This window comes from Eumetopias jubatus, unplaced genomic scaffold, assembly GCF_037043125.1.
Source record: "Eumetopias jubatus isolate StellerSeaLion01/CBP00866 unplaced genomic scaffold, mEumJub1_p1.0 scaffold_12, whole genome shotgun sequence".
NCBI classification, from domain to species: Eukaryota; Metazoa; Chordata; class Mammalia; order Carnivora; family Otariidae; genus Eumetopias; species Eumetopias jubatus.
This window is the reverse complement of record NW_028274818.1, coordinates 109,946,680-109,965,904: the sequence shown is the minus strand read 5'-3', so window position 1 is coordinate 109,965,904 and position 19,225 is coordinate 109,946,680. Positions and strand designations below refer to the sequence as shown.

At 56.1% G+C, this 19,225-nt stretch overlaps 1 protein-coding gene across 7 annotated transcripts in view; it reads right to left on the bottom strand.

The window, feature by feature from the left end:
• Positions 1-19,225, bottom strand: part of MAD1L1 (mitotic arrest deficient 1 like 1) — a 318,559-nt gene that overhangs the window by 55,127 nt on the left and 244,207 nt on the right. For 4 of the 7 annotated variants that reach the window (XM_028091876.2, XM_088016764.1, XM_028091875.2 and 1 more), the window contains 2 exons: positions 15,021-15,228; positions 14,564-14,698 (listed from right to left, as the gene is read on the bottom strand). In XM_028091876.2, the coding sequence (XP_027947677.1) occupies positions 14,564-14,698; positions 15,021-15,228 (343 nt within the window). Of the gene's footprint in view, positions 1-79; positions 762-14,563; positions 14,699-15,020; positions 15,229-19,225 lie in introns of those variants that run through there. The other 3 variants (XM_028091878.2, XM_028091880.2, XM_028091873.2) reach the window with 3 other exon arrangements.

The following is a 19,225-nucleotide window of genomic DNA, read 5'->3' as shown; positions in this document are numbered from 1 at the left end:
CACTGTATGCTTTAAACAGGTAAAGATTGGGAGATTATTTTTTTATTTTTTTTAAAGATTTTATTTATTTATTTGACAGAGACACAGCGAGAGAGGGAACACAAGCAGGGGGAGTGGGAGAGAGAGAGAAGCAGGCTTCCCGCTGAGCAGGGAGCCCGATGCGGGGCTCAATCCCAGGACCCTGGGACCATGACCTGAGCCGAAGGCAGACGCTTAACGACTGAGGCCCCCAGGCGCCCCGGGAATTTATTTTTTTTAAAGACTATTCGAACAGTTACAGGGTCACAGCAAAACTAAGCGGAAGGTACAGAGATTTTCCTTATGTGGACACACGACACAGTCCCCCCACACTGACATCCCCCAGACGGCGCATTTGTCACAATCGGTGATCCCACGCTGACACATCATCACACAGTTCACAGGAGGGTCACTCTGGGTGGTGGACATTCCGTGGGTTTGGATGAATGTACCATTATAATCATACAGGGTATTCAACGCCCTGTGACCCGCCTCTGCACCCCTCTCCAGCCCCAGCACCCGCCCACCGTTTACCGCCCCCGCAGTCCTGCCTTTTCGGGAACGCCCCACGGCTGGAATCCCACAGTCCGGAGCCGGCTCGGGAACACACGTGTCGGGTTCCTCCACGGCTTCAGAGCTCACTCCTCTGTAGAACTCGAGTCACAGTCCACCGTCTGCACGGCCCACGGCGTGTGCGTCCATCCCCGACTCCAGGGCACCCTGGTCGCTTCCAGTTTGGGCAGCTGTGGATAAAGCTGCCATAAACATCCGTGCGCAGGTGTGACGGGGACCTACGTTCTCACGTCCTGGGGGTAAATGCCGAGGAGCACGTCCACTGGACTGCATGGCAAGAGCGTGGCTGGTTTTGTAGGAAACCACAGGCCCCCCCACCGACGTGGCCGTGCCATTCCCTGCTGCTCCCACCACTCCTGCCCTGAGACAGGTCGGTTCCAGCAGCTCTGGTAAGCTGCCTCATGCCCACGCGCCCTTGCTCTGATTCTCGGGAGTCTGTGCGGACACCATCTGCCGACCGCCCCCCAGCTCAGGGCCTCAGCTCACAGGAGGGGAGCCAAGGGGCAGAGAAAGGGCATACTCTGCCCAGACCACCCAGCTGTTAGGTGTCCCTCTGACCCTCGGTCCACCTGGTGACCTCCACCGAGGCCGAGCCTTCCAGGGTTTTCTCTGCCCACTCTGCCTGCCCTAGGGCACGAGGCCCAGGCTCTTGCCTTTGAGCGAAGGCGGATGCCTCAGTTCACACTGGCAGTCTGCATGTGGGACGGGGTCGGGGGTGGAGCTGCCGGGCTACAGGACGCTTCTACACCCCGGATGGTCTTGCCTTGACAGACAGGCTCCCGTGCAGGGGTCCAGATCAATGGGGCTGATGATAACGGCCTTCATCACCATTACCGCACACCAGGCGCACACCGCACGCTCCCACAGGAATTGTGTGGGTGCAGGAGGCAGCCTCCACGACGGCCCCAGCCAAGGTACTGGCCTCGGGAGGGAGCCAAGCTGACACCGGGGGTGGGGGGGATGGGGCGGGGGAGGTGCAGAAACCTGCCCAAGGTCACACAGCTGAGCGGCAGAGCGGGGACTTCCAGAAGCAAGTGTTGCTTGATTCTAAAACTCAGAGTCCAAGGATTGGATTTCTCAAGTCAGAGTAGTTCTTCCTTCACCGGCTCAAGAGGCCCTGCTGTCTGGGACCCAAACTTAACTTAAACGAACAACAAGAACCTCCTGCAGATGGATCTGGGGAGCCGCACTCCCATGCCCAAGTCTGTGCACCCCTGGTCCACCCAAGAGATCTGTAGGCCCTGCAGCGCCCAGGAGGTGGGCACATAGTCAGCCACACAGCAGCTCCCAGAGCCCGAGAGGCCATGGAGCACGGAACCCCAAACCAGGGACTGTTCCCTCCGCCACACGGACACCACCCCATGTGGTGGTGAGCTGTCCAGCAGGTGGGCACAGAGCCTGCTCAGGGCGCGGGATCAGGGAGACCTAGGGTCACTGTTCCAGTAGCTTCATGGGGACTTCTGGCCCAGAAAGATGGAGTGGACTTCTCCCCGCTCCTCCCTACCAAAGACAACTCTGTGCCTGGCCGTGCCGGGGGCAGCACAGCAGAGTTCAGAGGGTGGGAGGAGGGGGGAGGGCTGGGACCCGGCATGGGAGCCACAGCAGAGCAACTCGGGACCCAACCTGGAAAATTAAGGTGACCTGGACCCTGCATTTCCGCCCTCCCAGCCCAGCAGCAGATGGCCAGGGCCGGCCCGTGCGTCCCGGGGCCAAGCAGAAGGACGCCGCATGTCCAGGGGAGTGCCAGCTCCCAGCAGCCGGGCCACACAAGTCCATCCCCGAGAGCCCTCCCTGCCCAGAGACAGCGAGGTGCAGCTAAAAACTCGCCTACCAAAGTAATTTACAAACTTAATGCAGTTTCAATAACAACCAAAACCTCCACGGGTTTTTTGAACTTGACAGACTAATTCTAAAATTCCTTTAGAATAATAAACAGGTAAGAAAGTCTCTAAGTGCAAAAAAGTAACCCCTTGCTTTATACCAGATACTAAAACATATCTTAAAGTTACAATTATAAAAAAATATACAGTAGAAACGAATGAAACAAACAAACAAACAGGAAACAAAGTATGGATCCTGTTAGGTATCAGAACCTCACAAAGATAAAGACATGTCATAAACGTGTGAAGCAAGGAATGATTACCCGATAAATGGGAGGCAGGCGACTGCTCCGTACATGGTTTGGGAAGAGGTCAACTTAGACCCTGACCTTACTCGACACACCAAGGTAAGTTCCAAGTAGATCTTTAAATGTGAAAAATAAGCCAAAAAAAAAAAAAAAATCCCATAAGAAAACATGATTATTTATCAAAAGGACTTTCTAAGCTTAAAGTAATGGAATTAACAGAAGAGAATCCAAAAACAGTTAAAAATTTTGACACAAATTAATCATAAAGAAAACTAGAAGCTTTTACACAAACTGAATTAGGAGGAAATCAAGGAGCACGGACTTGGTGAGACCGTAGTGGAAGGAGCAGATAGGACACATTCTCCCTTGTTAGTGAGCGAAGGAACATGCGTTATAACAAGGTACCATTTTTATCTAAAGTTTTAAAAAATTGTGCCGTAAAACTGACATTTTTTGGTGTACAGTTCTGCAAGGCCACCACCTCCAACATTCAGGACCACTCTGTCACCCTGGACAGCTATCCGCCACAGGCTCTGTGCCCCGGCCCCTGTCACCCGCCACCACACCTGTTCCTTGACCAGCACTCTTGCCCTCTCGGGGACTGGCTCCTCCCACAGCGCAGGGCCGCCCCTAGGTGGTCAGCAGGTGGTCACTCTGACGCGGAGCAGTGTTCCACCAGCAGATGGACCGCCTATTCTCCACTCACCCATTAAAGGACATTGGGGCTCTTATTGGTTTTTGGTGACTATGTGTGACACTGTTGGAAACACGAGTTCCAGTTCCAGGAAAGATGAAGGTGTGAACTCAAGCCTGCCTTTCAGTGAAGGTGCTCATGCTGGAGAGTGCGCATGGAGCGGCCGGCCCCGAAGGGAGAGGCTGCTGCTGCCTGAGGACGGGACCAGAGGGCCAGTGGCACCAACCCCACTGCCCTAACCATAGGAAGTCCCTGCACCAGCCTGTGTGAGCGGACGTGCGCTGTGTGCGACTTCTCATCCGGAGCACATCGCGTTTCCCCGCCGGCTACAACTCCGGTCAGGGCACTGCTCTGTGGCGTGCGGCATAAGGGTCCTTTATGTATTTGCTGGACTCACACCCAGGAATTGTATTTGTTGAGAATGGACAGAAATGGCATTATGTTTCTGACTCCAGGGCCCATGTGTCCGCTGCCGGAGTATCACATACAACACGCGTAGTCTTCCCGCACACACACGCACTCTCTTATCACATCAAGTGTGTTCAAGCCTGCAGGATGCAAGATCAACTGGATCACAACCATCCGTGCCAAACTCACTTCACCAGGCTTCGTGTTTGGTTTTACTTCTTGCTTGGGGTTTTATACCCAGAGAGTCGTCTGCAGAGGAACACTTCTGCTTCCTCCCCTCGCGTCCCTGTGCCTGCTCTTCCCTGGTGGCCCAGACTGGGACTTCCGCCGTGCTTACTCAGGGCGCTAGACCACCTCTACCTTATTTCTGGTCTTGGGGAAGCATGGATTGGTGTGGGGGTGCTTGCAGACGCTCTTTGTCAGGCTGAAGGAGCCCCCTCTTTATTTAGTTTGCTGAGTTTTCCTGTTGAGTTTTGTCAAATTACTCCATCAGTTGATTAGATCACATTGATGCGGTGGATGACATCAATGGATATTTGAATCCTGGAATACAAAAATAAATGCCTATAGGTCCTATTTTCTGTCCTGTCACTGGTTTTCAAATTAGGATAATATTTGCTTCATAAAATGAGTTCGAAAGTGCTCCCTCTTCACTTTTCTTGAAGAGCTTGTACAGAGCTGGTGTTAATTGTTCTTCATTTGGTACAATTCACCAGTGAAAGCACCCGGCCTGGAGATGTCTTTTTTGGAAGCTTCTTGATTGTAGCTCCAACTCCTGCATCAATTATGGGACTGTTGGGGCTACCTCTTTCACACCGGGTGAGCTTTACAGTTTGAGTTTGCCAAGGTTGGTTGCTGTTGCTTATTTGGGTCCTGCTGCATCCCCCACCCTGCCCCGGACGACAGGCACTGAAGCCCGCGCTGGATGCAGACAGAGTTGAGAGAAGGAGGTAGGAGAAATCCCTCTTTCTTCCTCTTCTCATCCCCTTCTCCTCCAGGTCCTTGGCAACCCCGTGGAGGTGCAGGTGCAGCTGGGCAGGCACCTAGCTCTCGAGAGCTGTGACCTCAGGACATTGGGGTGAATCGCAGTTGCTATCCCAGCTGTACCCCATGGCGCTGGCCTTCATGCTGATGCAGCTGTGGAAGTACACAGCAGAGCAGGGAAAGCAAAGCTCTGGGTTTCCGGCCTGGAGCCTCAGGGAAGCAGAAACTGTGGGGGATCAGGAGAGGGGACTCTAGGGGGCATGCCTGGCACCCACACAGGCCGTGGAGACTGTGGTACGGGTCCCGAAACTGAGCAGGTGTGGAAGCACAGCTCAGAGGGCACGGGGACCGCCCCCTCAGTCCACCTGCTGAAACCAACTGACTGGGATTAACATTCTCCACAGCACAGCAAAAAGATCGAGAATCTCCCAACACGGCATTCAAAACCTACAGAAAACATCCAAAATTAAGCAGCACAGCCAACAGGTGCCAACCCAGGATGACAGAGATGGTAGAACTGCCAAGAAAGACTCCACTGATGCCCCACATGGACTTCGCGTGTCATCGTCCACCCAGAAACAGTATTTACCACTGAAACTGGCTGCAGAGAGCATATCGGTGTACAGGTCCCCTGTCCCCAGATGCTGCCGCTCTCCTGTCCCCCACTTTTAACTTACAAACACCATTATCCGCGATCTGAGTTTCTCACGGTCTGTGTCTCTTACACTGAGGGCAGATTATCCGAATGACTGTAGATGACTCATCAGAAGCCATGGAGGCCAGAGGTAGAGAAGCAATGTTGATTTCCATAATGCTGACAGAACCCCTAACCCAGAATTAGCAGGCGCGTCCTTCAGGAGTGAAAGGCAAGATGGGGTCACCACGTGGAGGGAACCCCGAGAACCTGGTACCAGCACATGTCCTCTGAAAGAAACACCTGGGGAGCAGATAAAAGGGGGAAACTTGGAATTTCAGGAATGAAGACAAAGCAACAGGAATTCTACACGTCTAGGTAAAAATCCTGAACTTTTTTTTTTTGCTCTTTAAAATACGTATGACAGTTCAAAGCAAAAACTGTAACATTTCATGGTGGGGTTCTCAGTGTATGTGGAGGAAATGACCTGCAAGCACGACCACACCAAAGGCGGGTGGGCGGGAAAGCCGGTCACGGTAAGATCTTGACATTCCAAGAGGTAAAACAGCAGATACAAGTGCACTGTGAGAAGTGTGTGTACTGTAATCAATCCCTAGAAAAGTCACTTTAAAAAGCGTCCAAAGAGATACAATGAATTAAAAAACCCTAAGATATAACAAAATGGGATACTAAAAAATGTTCAAAGAATCTGGAAAGAGGTAGAAAGAGGAAAACAGGAATAAAACACAGAGAGCAAGCAAAACTAATCATAAATGGCAGACCTAACTCCAAACGTATTAAAATATTACATTAAATATAAATGGTCTAAACACACTGATTAACAGACAGAATACACCTTCTTATCAGGTGCACATGGAACATTTACTAAGATCGCTCAGTACTGGCCATCAGACAAATCCTGAATTAAAAAACAAGTTATACAAAGTGTGTTCCCTAAATGTAATGGAATTAAACCAGAAATCAATAACAGAAAGCCACCTGGGAGATCCCCAGACATTTTGAAATTAAAAACACACTTCTAAATAATGTATGAATCACAGAGAACATCTTAAAGGAAATTTGAAAAATTTCTCACCTAAACACAAATGAAACTACAACATACTAAAATTTGTGGATGCAGCTAAAGCAGTACTCAGATGGAAATTTATAGCATTAAATGTTTATTTTAGAAAACCAAAAAAGATCTCAAATGAGCAATCTCACTGTCCAGCTTAAGAAACCAAAAAAAGAGCAAGAGGAAGTCAGAGTAAGCAGACCAAAGGAAGTAACAAGGAAATGAGCAAAAAATCAGTAAAACTGAAAACAGAGTAACAATACTGAAAAATCAATGAAACTGAAAGCGAGGTCTTTGAAAGACTGACCAAATGGGCAAATCCTCTTCAAAGCTGACAAAGGAAAAAAAAAGGCAAAGACACAAATTACCAAAATCAGGAAGGAAAGAGAGGGTAATCACTACAGACTCGGTGAGATGATAAAATTAGTAAAAGAATAGTACAATTCCTGTAATAAATTTCACAACTTAGACATAAAGGACCAATTCCTACAAAAACCCACAAACTACAATTCACCCAAGAAAAACCAGATAAGCTGATATTCCTGTGGTCTTAGTGCACGTGGGCCTCCTGTCACAGAACACTGCAGACAGCGTTGGCCTATCAACACGAGCTTGTACTCCTTGTGATTCTGGAGGTCGGGGAGTCTGAGATGAAGGCGCCGGCAGATCTGGGGTCTGCGAGGGTCCAGTAACTGGCTCACAGACAGCATCTTCTGTGTCCTCACGTGGTGGAAGGAGTGAGGGAGCGCTCTGGGTCTCTTTTCTGAGGGCAGTGGTCCCATTCATGGGGGCCCCACCCTTCCTGATGATCTCATCACCTCCCAAGGCCCCACTTCCTAACACCACCACACTGGGGAAGAGGGTCTCAACATACAAACTGTGTGTGTTGGGAGTGGGGCACAACCGTTCAGCCCATGGCCCCTATAACTACAAGAAATCCTCAGCGACCCAAATCTACAGGTGCAGATGGTGTCCAGCAGGTGTCTATAAAACAGCTAGAGAGGAGGGAATGCCAATTTGACACCATCTCCTCCAGAAAACAAAAGAGGAAGGAGCATTTTCTGACTCATTTCATTCATTATGCTGATAATCAAACTAGAGAAGGACAGGACAAGAGAACCACAGACCAATATGAACAATGACACCAAAATTATTGACGAAATATTAGCAAGTTGGATCCAGCAACATAAAATGGAAGAACATACTGCAACCAAGAGGAATTTATTCTAGGAATACAAGGCTGGCTCCAAATTGAAAAATTTCACTAAGTAATCCTCCACACTGACATCTTTTCCATTCATGGAGACACAAAATTCAGCATCCAACATGATAAACCCTCTCAGCAAGCTTAGAGGGGACTTCCTCAACTTGACAAAGGGCATCTACATACAGCCTGCAGCTCACGGCAAGGGCGGTGGGGAGGGACTGAACGCCCCCTAGGCGATGAGGGGTGTGGCCGGCCGCTCGCCTGTGCTCACCACCACTCAGCAGTGCACTCTCCAGCCAGGCAGGAGAGCAAGAACAGGGAACGCGGGTGCCCAGGCTTTATGGGAAAATATACAGCAGTCCCTCTTCACAAATGGCATGACTGCAAAAAATAAAATGAACAAAATCCAAACAAGACCCTCCTGAAACTGGTACGTGAGTTCTGTGAGGTCACAGGACACAAGACCAACCATACTTCTAGACACAAAGCAAGATCAAACACACACACACAATAACTCCAAGAATTTAAAACAACAAGGAAATACTTCGGGACGTTTCTAACAAAGCACTTCATGGGTGTGTGTGCAGAGAATCAGGAACCGCTGATGAGGGAAATCCAAGGAAGCCTGAGTCAGTGGAGACACATCATGTTCTGGGTGGAAAGACTCACCACCTAGAAGTACGATTCTCCCCAAGCTCATCTGCAGATTTAATGGGATGCCCATGAAAGTGTCGGCAGGATTTCTGTAGATACAGACGAGCTGACTCCCACGTTCATGTGGAGAGGCAGCGGGACGGGAACGGGCAGGGCGCTCGTGAAAAGGGGGCACCGAGTCCGAGGACTGGCGGTACCGATGATGAGTGTCCAGCTATGGCCACCAGTCAGGGTGGTGGCAGCAAAGAGACAGACATGTAGGTCAGAGGGACAGAAGACGGGGCACACATAACTCTGCCAGCGGACAGGACCACGGAGCAAGGGTAATTCAGTGGAAGCACAAGATGCTTTTCCACAGCTGACGCTGGAACAACTGGACGTTCATGTGAACCCCTCTCGAAAATCACCTCAACCTCAACCTCACAACGTATGCAAAACTCAACTCTACACGGATCACAGATTTACCGTAAAACTGAAAAACTCTTGGTAGAAAACTAAGAAAAAAGTGTCTTGACCTTGGGTCAGGCAGAGTTCTCAGATGAGACTCCTGTAAAAGGAAAATTCATTGTCCGAGAGCAAACGAAAAATGTTTGCTCTGAGAAGGACGCTGCTAGAAAATGAAACTCCCTGAACTTGATATAAAGAAAACAATCCTATAAAGGGGGAAACTGGAACACAGACCTACCCCAGAGGACGCAGGGATGGCCCAAGGTGCTGCAGGCGCTCATCTTCAGACACCGGGGATGCGCTGCATCACAACACACACACGTGCACACACACACATGCACGCACACATGTGCACACATGCATGTACGCACATGCGCACGTGCACACAATGCACGTACACGCATGCACGCACGTGCACACACACATGTACACGCATGCGTGCGCACGCACACAGACACCTGAGAACCACCCCTGCAGCACCAGCACCTACAGGGAAACACAGCCACGGGCCACGTGTAGACACTGTGGGACAGGGGCGAGTTTTTAGGAAGCCAACCACGTGCTGACCAGGGACCCAGCTGTCCCCACCAAGAACATGCCCCGAGAAAACGGGCTAATGCTCCCAGAAGCACCTGTGTGGTGGTTTCCTGTGTCTGGCAGTTTGATATTGGTGTACCTGGGTGCATCTGACCCCTTCTGGAAGCTCGGGTTCAATGTCTGCTCTGTTTTAAAGCCTCTGTGGTGCTTTTCAGATCCACCCCACGTGTGCGCCACTCAGGCACCGGCCAGTGGCTTCAGAGACCCAGGCCACCCCTCCCTTCCCACCTGCTGCCAGGCCTCGGGGGTAAAGGCTGTTCTGCAGGGTGGGTGGGCCAGGAGAGCCCGAGACCGGGACCCTCCTGCAGCTCCCAGTGCCCACCCCTGGGGGACAATGGGAGAGCTCATCTGGGGTGGGGGTCGGAGGTGCCTGGAGACACCCTACATTGCTCCCTGGATTCTCTGGGCTCGTCGGTCTTCTTTCCCCACCCGGATCGTGCATTCCTTGCCGGCCGCCCTCACTGCAGCCCCACACAAGGGGGAGCACACGTGCTGGGGGCGGGGGACAAGCCCGGAGGACCCCTGCCTGGAAGAGCAGCCCTTCTCCCCTCCTACTCAGCCCACGAAGCCCAGCCGAAGCCCCCTGCCCTGGCCTGCAGAAGCTGCCCAGCCACTACAGTCTGCCCCTCCCTTGGCCCTCTACACCCAGGGTCTGCTCCGAGGCCCCTGATTCCCACGGCTCTCCCCTCACTCTGTCCTAAGGGCAGGGACAGGCCCCGCTGACACCTGTGGGTCCAGCAGGTGGCAGGCAGCCAGTGCTGCTGGCTAACGGGACTGTGTGCCCCTGCCTCGGGGGGCCACGGTGCGTCGACCCCATCTCCACCCTGGCAGCACGCTACCCTCACCTATGTGCGAGCCAGTGGAAGCCTGGGGTGGTTGCCTTGCCGAGGGCATGGGGACGGCAGAAATTTAGATGGCCTATGCCTTGTGGAGCCACCCCAGAATGCCTAGCACCTAGATGCCACCTCTTGGACTCACGACCCGTGGCCCCCCGGCTCCCCGCCAGCTGAACTGGCGGTGGCCACAGCATGGACCAGCTGCCTCATAAGCCAGCAGAGAAGACAGAGGGGCTGAGGGAAGAAGCAAGCTACTCTTTGTGCCCGGGCAGAGCAGGGGGGTCCAGGGCTCCTCCCTGGACCCCACCACCCTCCCCCACGCAGGGACACCTTGGGATCAGCTGCACCCACACAGCCAGGCAGTGACAAACTTGATCACCTTCACTGTGCTGCTGACAAGATTCGGTTATTTTAATATTAATGCATTACCTAATTAGGCTGCAATTAATAATCTCCCTGGCCTAGCCTGGGTACTGCAGGGGGCCCAGTGAGGAGCCAAGAGCCAGCTGGGGGAGGCTGAGGATTTAGGCTCCTGCCGACCCAGGAGGCTGGGCCCTTGCTACGGGTTGTTCAGCAATTCCTTTGTAAAGATCCACCAGAAACTCAGACCAGCTCTCCCCCGAACTCTGAGAGCACGGTTAGGGAGGGTGGGGGGCTGTGCGCCCTCCCCCATCCTGGCTAGCCTGACGGGTCCTTCTCCTGTTCAGCAAAGGTGTGCTCCTCAGGAGGCCAGGACCCTGCCACTAGTCCAGTCGCCTGCCACGGCACACCTGCTCCATCTGAAGGCCGTGCGCACCTGCACTGAACTTGGGGGCAGCTCTGCAAGGCTAGCTCGGAGGTGGTGTCCTGTGCACAGCAGGAGGGAACCTGTCTGGACTGTCAGCACCCTTTACGTCATCTGTCAGGGAACTGGTCACGTTCCTACGAGGTCCACTGGTCTGTGCTAACCCTGGGGTGCCCAAGGGCGGGGGCCCCTGTATGTGTTTTCTGCCTCATTTCTGGCCTTCAGCCGGAGGCCAGACCAGAGCAAGCCGGTCTGCTCCCAGCAACCAACACTGGTCTGCACAGCCAAAGGCCTGGGTGGGGGTGGGCAGCCCGCTCAGAGGTGGCAGGGCAGCCTGGCCTGCAAGACTGGGGGTGGAGGGCAGCAGCGCGGGGGGCATCTGTTGGTGGCTGGAAGTCCACTAGAGCCCCATTCCCTGCGGCGCATCTTCGGGGTACCCAGACACCTGGCCAGGGGCCTGCAAGTGCCGAGGCTCCTGCAACTGGCAGGAGGTCAGAGGTCACGGCCCAGCAGCCTGGCCCTGCGCTGCTGGAACCGCATGCACTGCAGACAGCACGGGTGGCTCAGGAGGGCGCGTTTGCTGATGGACTGCAGCCTTGCTGGCAGGAACAGACAGGGCCTCCACAGAGGCTGGCGTCTAATCCCCATGCTCCGTCTGCACGCCACCATCCATTCAGCAGCAGCCAGCTGTCTACCCACTTAAACGCCATCCGCGAGGCTCATGGTTGTTCTAACACGCTCCTTCGGGGCTGAGGCAGCTGCCTGGGGCTGGGGTCCCACGACCACACTCGCCATGCAGCTGCCCCCGCTTCTCCTGCAAACGTAAGACAAACGCCTGGCACGAGACCGTGGGCAAACACAGGCTGCAAACCCAGTGGAGACTCTCAGAGCTCCCGCTCCCACCGAGCTTCCGGAGAGGCGGAAGCACCTCCCCCCGCCGTGGCAGCCGTGTGCCCCGAGGATGGACATGGCGACCCCCCGCTTCCCCCTCCCACGCCCAGTCAGTCGCCGCTGCCGGGTCCAGCACGGGACCCGCCCCCCCCCCCCCCAAGTCCCCACCCCAGGCCCATCCCAAATGAGGCTCTGGCCTCTGTCTTTGCAGACCAGCCCCCGTGCCTCAGCGGAGCGCTGGCACGCACTGGCCTTCACAAGCCAGACTTGCACACACATCTGAAATTTTAGGCTTTGTTTTTACGCCAACTCTGTTGCACAGGTAGGTCCTAGCCTTCGAGAGTCCAGTGGCGGGACAAGGCGTCTCCCACTCCCTCAGGGCATCAGCTGCACCCACTGGATGGTCACTTGGGTACTAAGTCCTCTCGTGGAAGAACCACGAGAGTGATGGCGCTCCCGGGTCAGACAGCTGAAGCAGTGCCCACCGCCCTCTGCCCTCTCCCAGGACAGGATGCCCTGAGTTGCTTGCGTCAGAACCCCATGCTGTCCTGACTGTAGCCACTTGAGCTGGGCTGGGCAGGAGACCAGGACTTTCTCCCCCACACTTTCTGCTTCCCCTGCAGCTGGTGACGGTCCTGCTTTTCCAGTGGCTCTGTTTTCCAGGTACTCGTGACCGACTCGGCAAACCTCCCTACCGGGTGTCCACGTTGGAGCACCCTGACCGTGCGGTGGGAACCACGAGCCGGCAGTCCGGCACACAGGTGAGGAAAGCTCTGGTCCACACCGTCTCTCAAGACACTGGACACCTTACGTTCTGCAACCTCATCTGTCTGAAGTGGTTCCAGAACCTTCTGACCAGTCTCAACCTGCTCCGGCTGCACCTCGGGCGGCTGTCCTGGGTCCTCCTCATCTCTCCAGGGCTGGCCGCTCGGGCCTCCTGTATCTGTGTTGCTCCCTGGCTCCTGCTCTCATTTCATGGGTACGCATCCTCCACAGGCCTCGTGAGAGAGGGAACGGCGAGGTAGGGTTTTCTAGACGTTGAACATCGGAAACGGAACTGAATTCCTCCCTGATGGGCCTGAGCACAGGGCTGGCCGTGAGCCGCTGTCCAGTCTCTCAGGCACCAGGAGCCCAGCCCCTGGAGGCTTTCTCGCTCCCTGGGCCGCGGTTGAGAACGGAGCGGCCCGTTTTCTCCCACTACGGGAGGCAACAGGTCCCCTCGTCCCTGCGTTCAGAAGTCCCAGGATGACACGTCCCAGTGTGGGGCGCCTCCCTCCGGCCAGCCGCGCATTCCCGGGGTCCCTGCCCTCTCCTGGACCCACCAGACAAACCGCGGACACCCCACGCCCCTCCCACCTTCATCCGGCCTCTGCTCTCCTGTTCACATAACCTCCCCCAATTTTGTAAGTCTTCTGTTTAGATTTTCATTTCACTTTTGGTGTTTTTAACTTCCAGAAGAGTTTACGTGTTTCCTCTTTGAAAACACTCTTCAAAGTAAAGCAACACATTCTTCTTCCTCTCCGAAGACATCCGGGAACAATCCCTTGAAGGCTTTCTCTTCCCACTTGTGCTGTTCTCGTCCTCAGGGCCGACAGTCCTGGGCCCCTGCTCACAGTGAGCAGAGGGCTCTGCAGGTCGTGCCGGAGACAGGCCTGGTCTGCCAGGGCCTCTAATGTCAGATCCCGTGCCAGGAGCCCGTCCAGAAGGTGTTGTGGTGGGTGGAGAGAGGGGTGGGCTGGGGTGGGGGTCGAGGCACCCATGCACACCGCCTCTGTGCTGGCGTTGGTGTTCCCATCCGGGGACCCTCTGTGGGCCACAGGTGTGTCTGACCCAGCAGGCCTGATGCGGAGCCCGATATCCTGGGTCCCTAACAAGTTCCTGGGGAGGGCCCTGCCCGTGTGGGACCTGCTCTCTGGGACTCAGGCTCTAAGAGAATCACCTTGGTTTTGTTTCCTCTTTTCATTTTTGCTGGGGGAGAGGCCACTGCCAACCACCGGTGCTGGGTGGAAGACCTGGGGGCCGATGCCTTGTAATTACACCCGCCGGCAAGCACCCTTGATCCTCTGCCTCCGGGGCCACCCGCCACCACCTTCAGCCATGGGGTCTCCAGGGCATGGCTCAGACAGGCTCCTGGCTCCACCGTTGCTCACCCTTCAACCCCCCGCCCACCAACTTCCCTGATTCCAAGTTTGTTGTAATAGCCTGTCTCTGTGGGTTCACATCTTCCTTGACAATGAGAAAACAAAACCCCCAAACCTCCCAGGGAGTGCCTGCCAGCTCACCCCAGGGCAGGCTCATGGCAAAGGCAAACAGGACAGAGACGGGGCTGTGTCCAAGAGCACTGACCAAGAGGACACGTGGAGAACAAGTCCTAGGCAGGGCTAGGCAGAGTGAGGGAGACGAGGGGTGGCTAGCACCCTGCCGCCTCCACAGGGATGAGATGAGCCGCATGAGGAGGTTGTCGGGAGGGCCTTCAGTGACACTGACGGCCCAGCGACCCGGCCAGAGCTGCGGCAGGAAGGGCTGGGCAGAAGCCCTCCTGGCCACGCTCCACCGCTGAGAGGCTGGCTTCCGCGCATGGCCCTCATGGCGGACGGTGACCCCAGGCAAGCGGGGCACTCACACACGCCCACCTTTGCTGGTGGGCCATTGGTCTCTGCACTCGCAGGGCAGGTCCAGCATGGGACTCCGTGGGAACAGGAGGGTCATCTTCCCGCACCGGCAGGGACGAGCCGCGGGCTCAGGGGCTGTCACCCTGATTTGCGGAGCTGCAGAGTGAGGGTGCGGCCGTGTTAGAGAGGCAGCTTCCCGAGTCCGAGCTCACCTGCTCAGGTGCTGGGCTCTGCACAAGGTACTGAGCCCCGTGAAAGATGGTCCCTGTTTCCATGAGTGTCGGATCTACTCATGATTAATGGGACACGTGTACACTGAAAAAGGGCATTAATCTGTGTGAGGGGGGCTGGAAAGCGTCTCCCCACTACTGCCTTGTGCCGTCCTGCCGTGACCTGCAGCCGCGAGGTGTTCGGTCCCAGGCCCTCCCCCCGCCCCCTGCCCACGAGATGGCCCAAGGACGCGGGGGCACGGACCTACCTGTCAGCTCCGTGGACGAAGGCAGACTCGCAGCGGCCTCCAGGCCGGCAGGGACGGGACCGCCTCGCTCCAGGGCATGCACGAGCTCCCGTAGTTGCTCGCACTCCTCCTGCAGCCGGGCCTGGTCCTCACGGAGCCGCTGCTTGGCCGCGCTGGCCGGGTTCATGCTCATGTGCAGCACTTTGGTTCTGCTCTGGTCGTAGCTGCCCTGCAGGACCACAGGGCAGGTCAGTACAGCCTGGACCCACGCCGCAAGGCTCTGGTGATCGATGTGGGGCCTCAACACTGGAGCGTGAGGGCAGGGACGGCCACCCCCTCCCCAGGCCTCTACGCCCTGATCAATAAGCCGATGATGGTGCCGTTACCCGCCTCAAGGAGTGGTAAGCAGTAGCTGGGGAAGAAAACACGGAAAAACCTGCGAGACAGCCCTTCGGAATGTTGCAGGTGATCAGGTCACCCGAGTGCCTCTCTGTCTTCCCGCACAACAGTTGTAAAAGCAAATAGGAGGGGCATCTCGAAACCTCTATACCCTCAAAACACTCTACTGGCAAATATTCTCACGCCTGGGGGCCTTGCTCCCACACACCCTGCTGTCTCAAGGTCCACAGACATAGAAAAACAATACAGAACTTAGAGAGAGATCGCGACGAGAGCTCAGAGTCCCCGCGTGGCCATGCCCCCGTCCCTGTTCCGAGCAGCACAAGAGCCATCAACGGCTTGCCAGTGTGGACACGGGCCTCGCTCGGCTGCGAGTCTACAAACACTTGCGAGCCCAGCCACTTGTGTCTATTTTACACTGAGGACGGGTTCACACGGACATCCACCTCCACACCTTGCCACAGCGTGGCCCAGCTCGGCTCCTCCCCTGCTGCCCTAGCCGCCCACCCTCAACGCGGTTACTGGGTCCAACACCTGCAGGCCGTGCGTGAGGAGCATCACGCTGAGCGCAGGCCCTCGCGCCTCTGGGTTCAGCCTCTCGGCTGCCCAGGCACTGAGGTCGAGCCCGGTCCTGCTTTGGGGCACTGCTCCGAGCACTGGAAGGTCGCTCACTCGCTGGCCTCATGGATGATGTCACAATGACACACACATTGATGTCGTGATCAGATTCAGTGGGTGTTGACAAATGCCCATCACGTGTCCTGGCCCCACGCTCATGGCCTCCATAGTTCTGGCTTTTCCAGAACACGGCCAGCCGGAGCCTCTTCAAACGGGCAGCTCTCACTTAGTGCTGTGCACGGAAGGCTCCACCCACCCTCTGCTGGCTTGCTGACTCATTTCTTTTTAGAAAGCTGAGTCACACTCCCTTGTGCGGACACACCAGTTTGCGGGTCCGCTCACTCCTGAGGGGCACCTTCGTCACTTCCAGTTTGGGCACTTATGGAGAAAGCCACTACGAGCAGTCACGTGCCGGTTCTGTGTGGACACAGGTGTTCAAGTCACTGTGTCAAGCTTCTCTGCTGCTTCGTCCACCCGCCTCTGCTGGGGACCCTGGTTGCCCCCCAGGAGAACCCTCACTCAGCCAGCAGGCCCACCTCGAAGGCCCCCTCCGCTGCTCCCTGAAGGGGCAGCCCCCACCCCGGTGAGCAGACACCGGCCCACTCTGGCCAATGAGGAACCCCCTCTTGCCTGACCCCAGAAACCAGTGCGAGGGTGGCCCTGGGACCAGGCGAGGCCACTTTCCTGAGGTTTTATCCTCGGTAGCCAGGAAAGGCTGGGAAAGAAGCCTCCTCCTCCCTGAGGCTGCGGCTGGGAGGACAAAGGCCTGTCTGCCACGTGTCCCACCTCTTCCCTCCTGGCCTGGAAGAGGCCCGTCCACCCCAGGGAAACAAGGTCAGCAATGCAGAGATGGAGAGCAAGTGAGGCCCGGCCTCCGTGTGGCACTCAGTAAGCATGTGGGGAACAACCTGAAATCTCAGACCTGACCCAGGGCCCGGATGAGCCACGCAGCCTGTGGCAGGTGAGCACGACTGTAGGACCACGTGGCAGATGCCACGACACCTGAGTCTCAGCGGTGACGACCGAGAGCCACTGACGCATGGACAGACGGAGACCGGGGGGAAGGGTCGTCTCCCCAGTAAATGGTGTGGGGGCCATGGGATGCCCTAATCACCCTGACCTCACAGCACACACAAACCCCCAACTCCTGATGGAGGGCAAATTTACAAACAGAAGATAAAACAAAACACTGTTAGAAGAAAACACAAGAGAACATGGTGACCTTGGAGCAGACAGAGGCTTTTCGGAAACAGGTTCCGAAGCGCTGGCCACACGTGAACACAAGCACACTGGACTCAGAGAGTGAGCAGGCGATGGGCAGAGGCGGTCACTGGAAATACAGAAACCCGACCCAGGACTCAGGGCCAGAACCCCAGAGGACTCACACAAACAGGCAAGGCAAAAGCAGACAATTCAAGTTTCAAAATGGGCAAAAAAGGTGAACACTTCACAAAAGTATCCAAAGGGCCAACAAAGCATAAAATGGAGCGCAAATTAAGCGTCAGAGGGATGCCAATTACCACGGCGGTGAGATACCCCGCGCTCCCCCCCGAACGCCCGGCCGGCACCGAACAGATGGAGAACACCGAGCACCACGGGTGCCAAGCAGCCAGGGCTTGTGCTGGTGAGGACGGGAACTGACACGGCTGCCCTGAAAACGCCACTTGGCGGTGTGCCTGCTTGAGGAGAGCAGGGCGACATCCCAGGGCCGGGAACTCGGGGCCTCAGAGACGGCCACCAGGAATCAGGCACCCACGGTCCGTGCCCATCACATGCAGCGTGTGGTCCCCACGTGGAAGACCATCCGTCCGCGAGGATGGGCGCGCAAACAGCACCGGACATCACACGTCAGACGCAGCGGAGCCCACACTGTCAGTCCCGTTGGGACACCCCACAGCGGCAGGCCACACTGCTCTGTGCCACGGAGGGCAGGAGGGGCCGGCACGGGCGGCTCCGGGGTGTTTGTGATGCTCCACGTGCTGCTCTGGACACCGGTTACCGGCGCGGTCAGTCTGTGGAAACTCACTTCTGCTGTCCTGCCTCGTGGCCGTGACGGAAAGGGGCGCCCGGACACAAAGACCGTCCAGACACTCACGGGGACTGAACGCTCGATGGTACCGGAGTTCACTCACACTCCGGAGTGAGGGCAGGTTCACATGCACACACACGAACAGATACACACGTGTGTGCAGACAGGTGCACACACGTGCACACAGACACACTCACGGAGCACACACGGACACAGATGAACACACATACATACTGATACAGACACCCACACACATACACACACGGTGGGCACACAACACACAGACTTACACACATATCAAGGTCAGAGAACCCCAAGGGGAAGGGGCACTGGAGACCATTGCCCCTAGTGCTGCTGGGCATCCACTGTCCAGGGGATCTGCCTCTGAGACCCTGCTGACCCTGTGACAATCTGGGGGGGGGGGGTCTCACCTCTTCTTTCTCATGCTCTTGGATCTGCTGAGTGCAGCCCCAGTTTATGGTCTAAACAACCTGCCCGTGCCCCAAGCCAGTGGAGGCGGGGCAGGAGCCGGGCACAGGAAACTTCCCTCCGCTATACCCCCTGCCCTCCACGCAGAAGGTGGCTCCTGGGGGCTCAGACACCAGGAGATGCCCCACATGGAAGAGGCTGCTGCCTCCTCAGTCGGGAGGGACGTCTGTGGGGTCACAGCAAGGGCCACGCCTCTGGCCATCACTCCCTGGCCTCCGTGACAAGGACAGGGGCCACCGCAGGGCAAGGGAGGGAGAGGGCCGTCTCAAAGGCCTCAGCGTCTGCCGAAGCAGAGAGCAGAAGGCCCCAAGCCAGGTGCTCTGGGAGGCTGGTGTCTCCTGAGCCGACAGGCCGGAGGCCACTGGCCCGCAACCCCATCCGTCTCCGTCAGCCAGGCACCCCGGGCCAGCTGAACAACCATGGCCCGTCTCCTTCCCGCTCAATACACAGTGATCTGCCCTCTCCTCTCCAACAATCCCATTTCCCACTGCCTCTGTGACTCCCGCCCACACATCTCTCCTCTCTCTTCTAGAGAAAATGGATGGGGTGGGGGAGGGATGGAGACTTTATTCAGATCATCCCACTCCCCCAGGAAGCAGGCTGGCTGCAGACACATCTGCTAAGTGCAGCAGGGTCAGCACACGAGCTCAAGCTGCCATGGGTGTGGTCCCGCCACGTCACTGAAAGACAG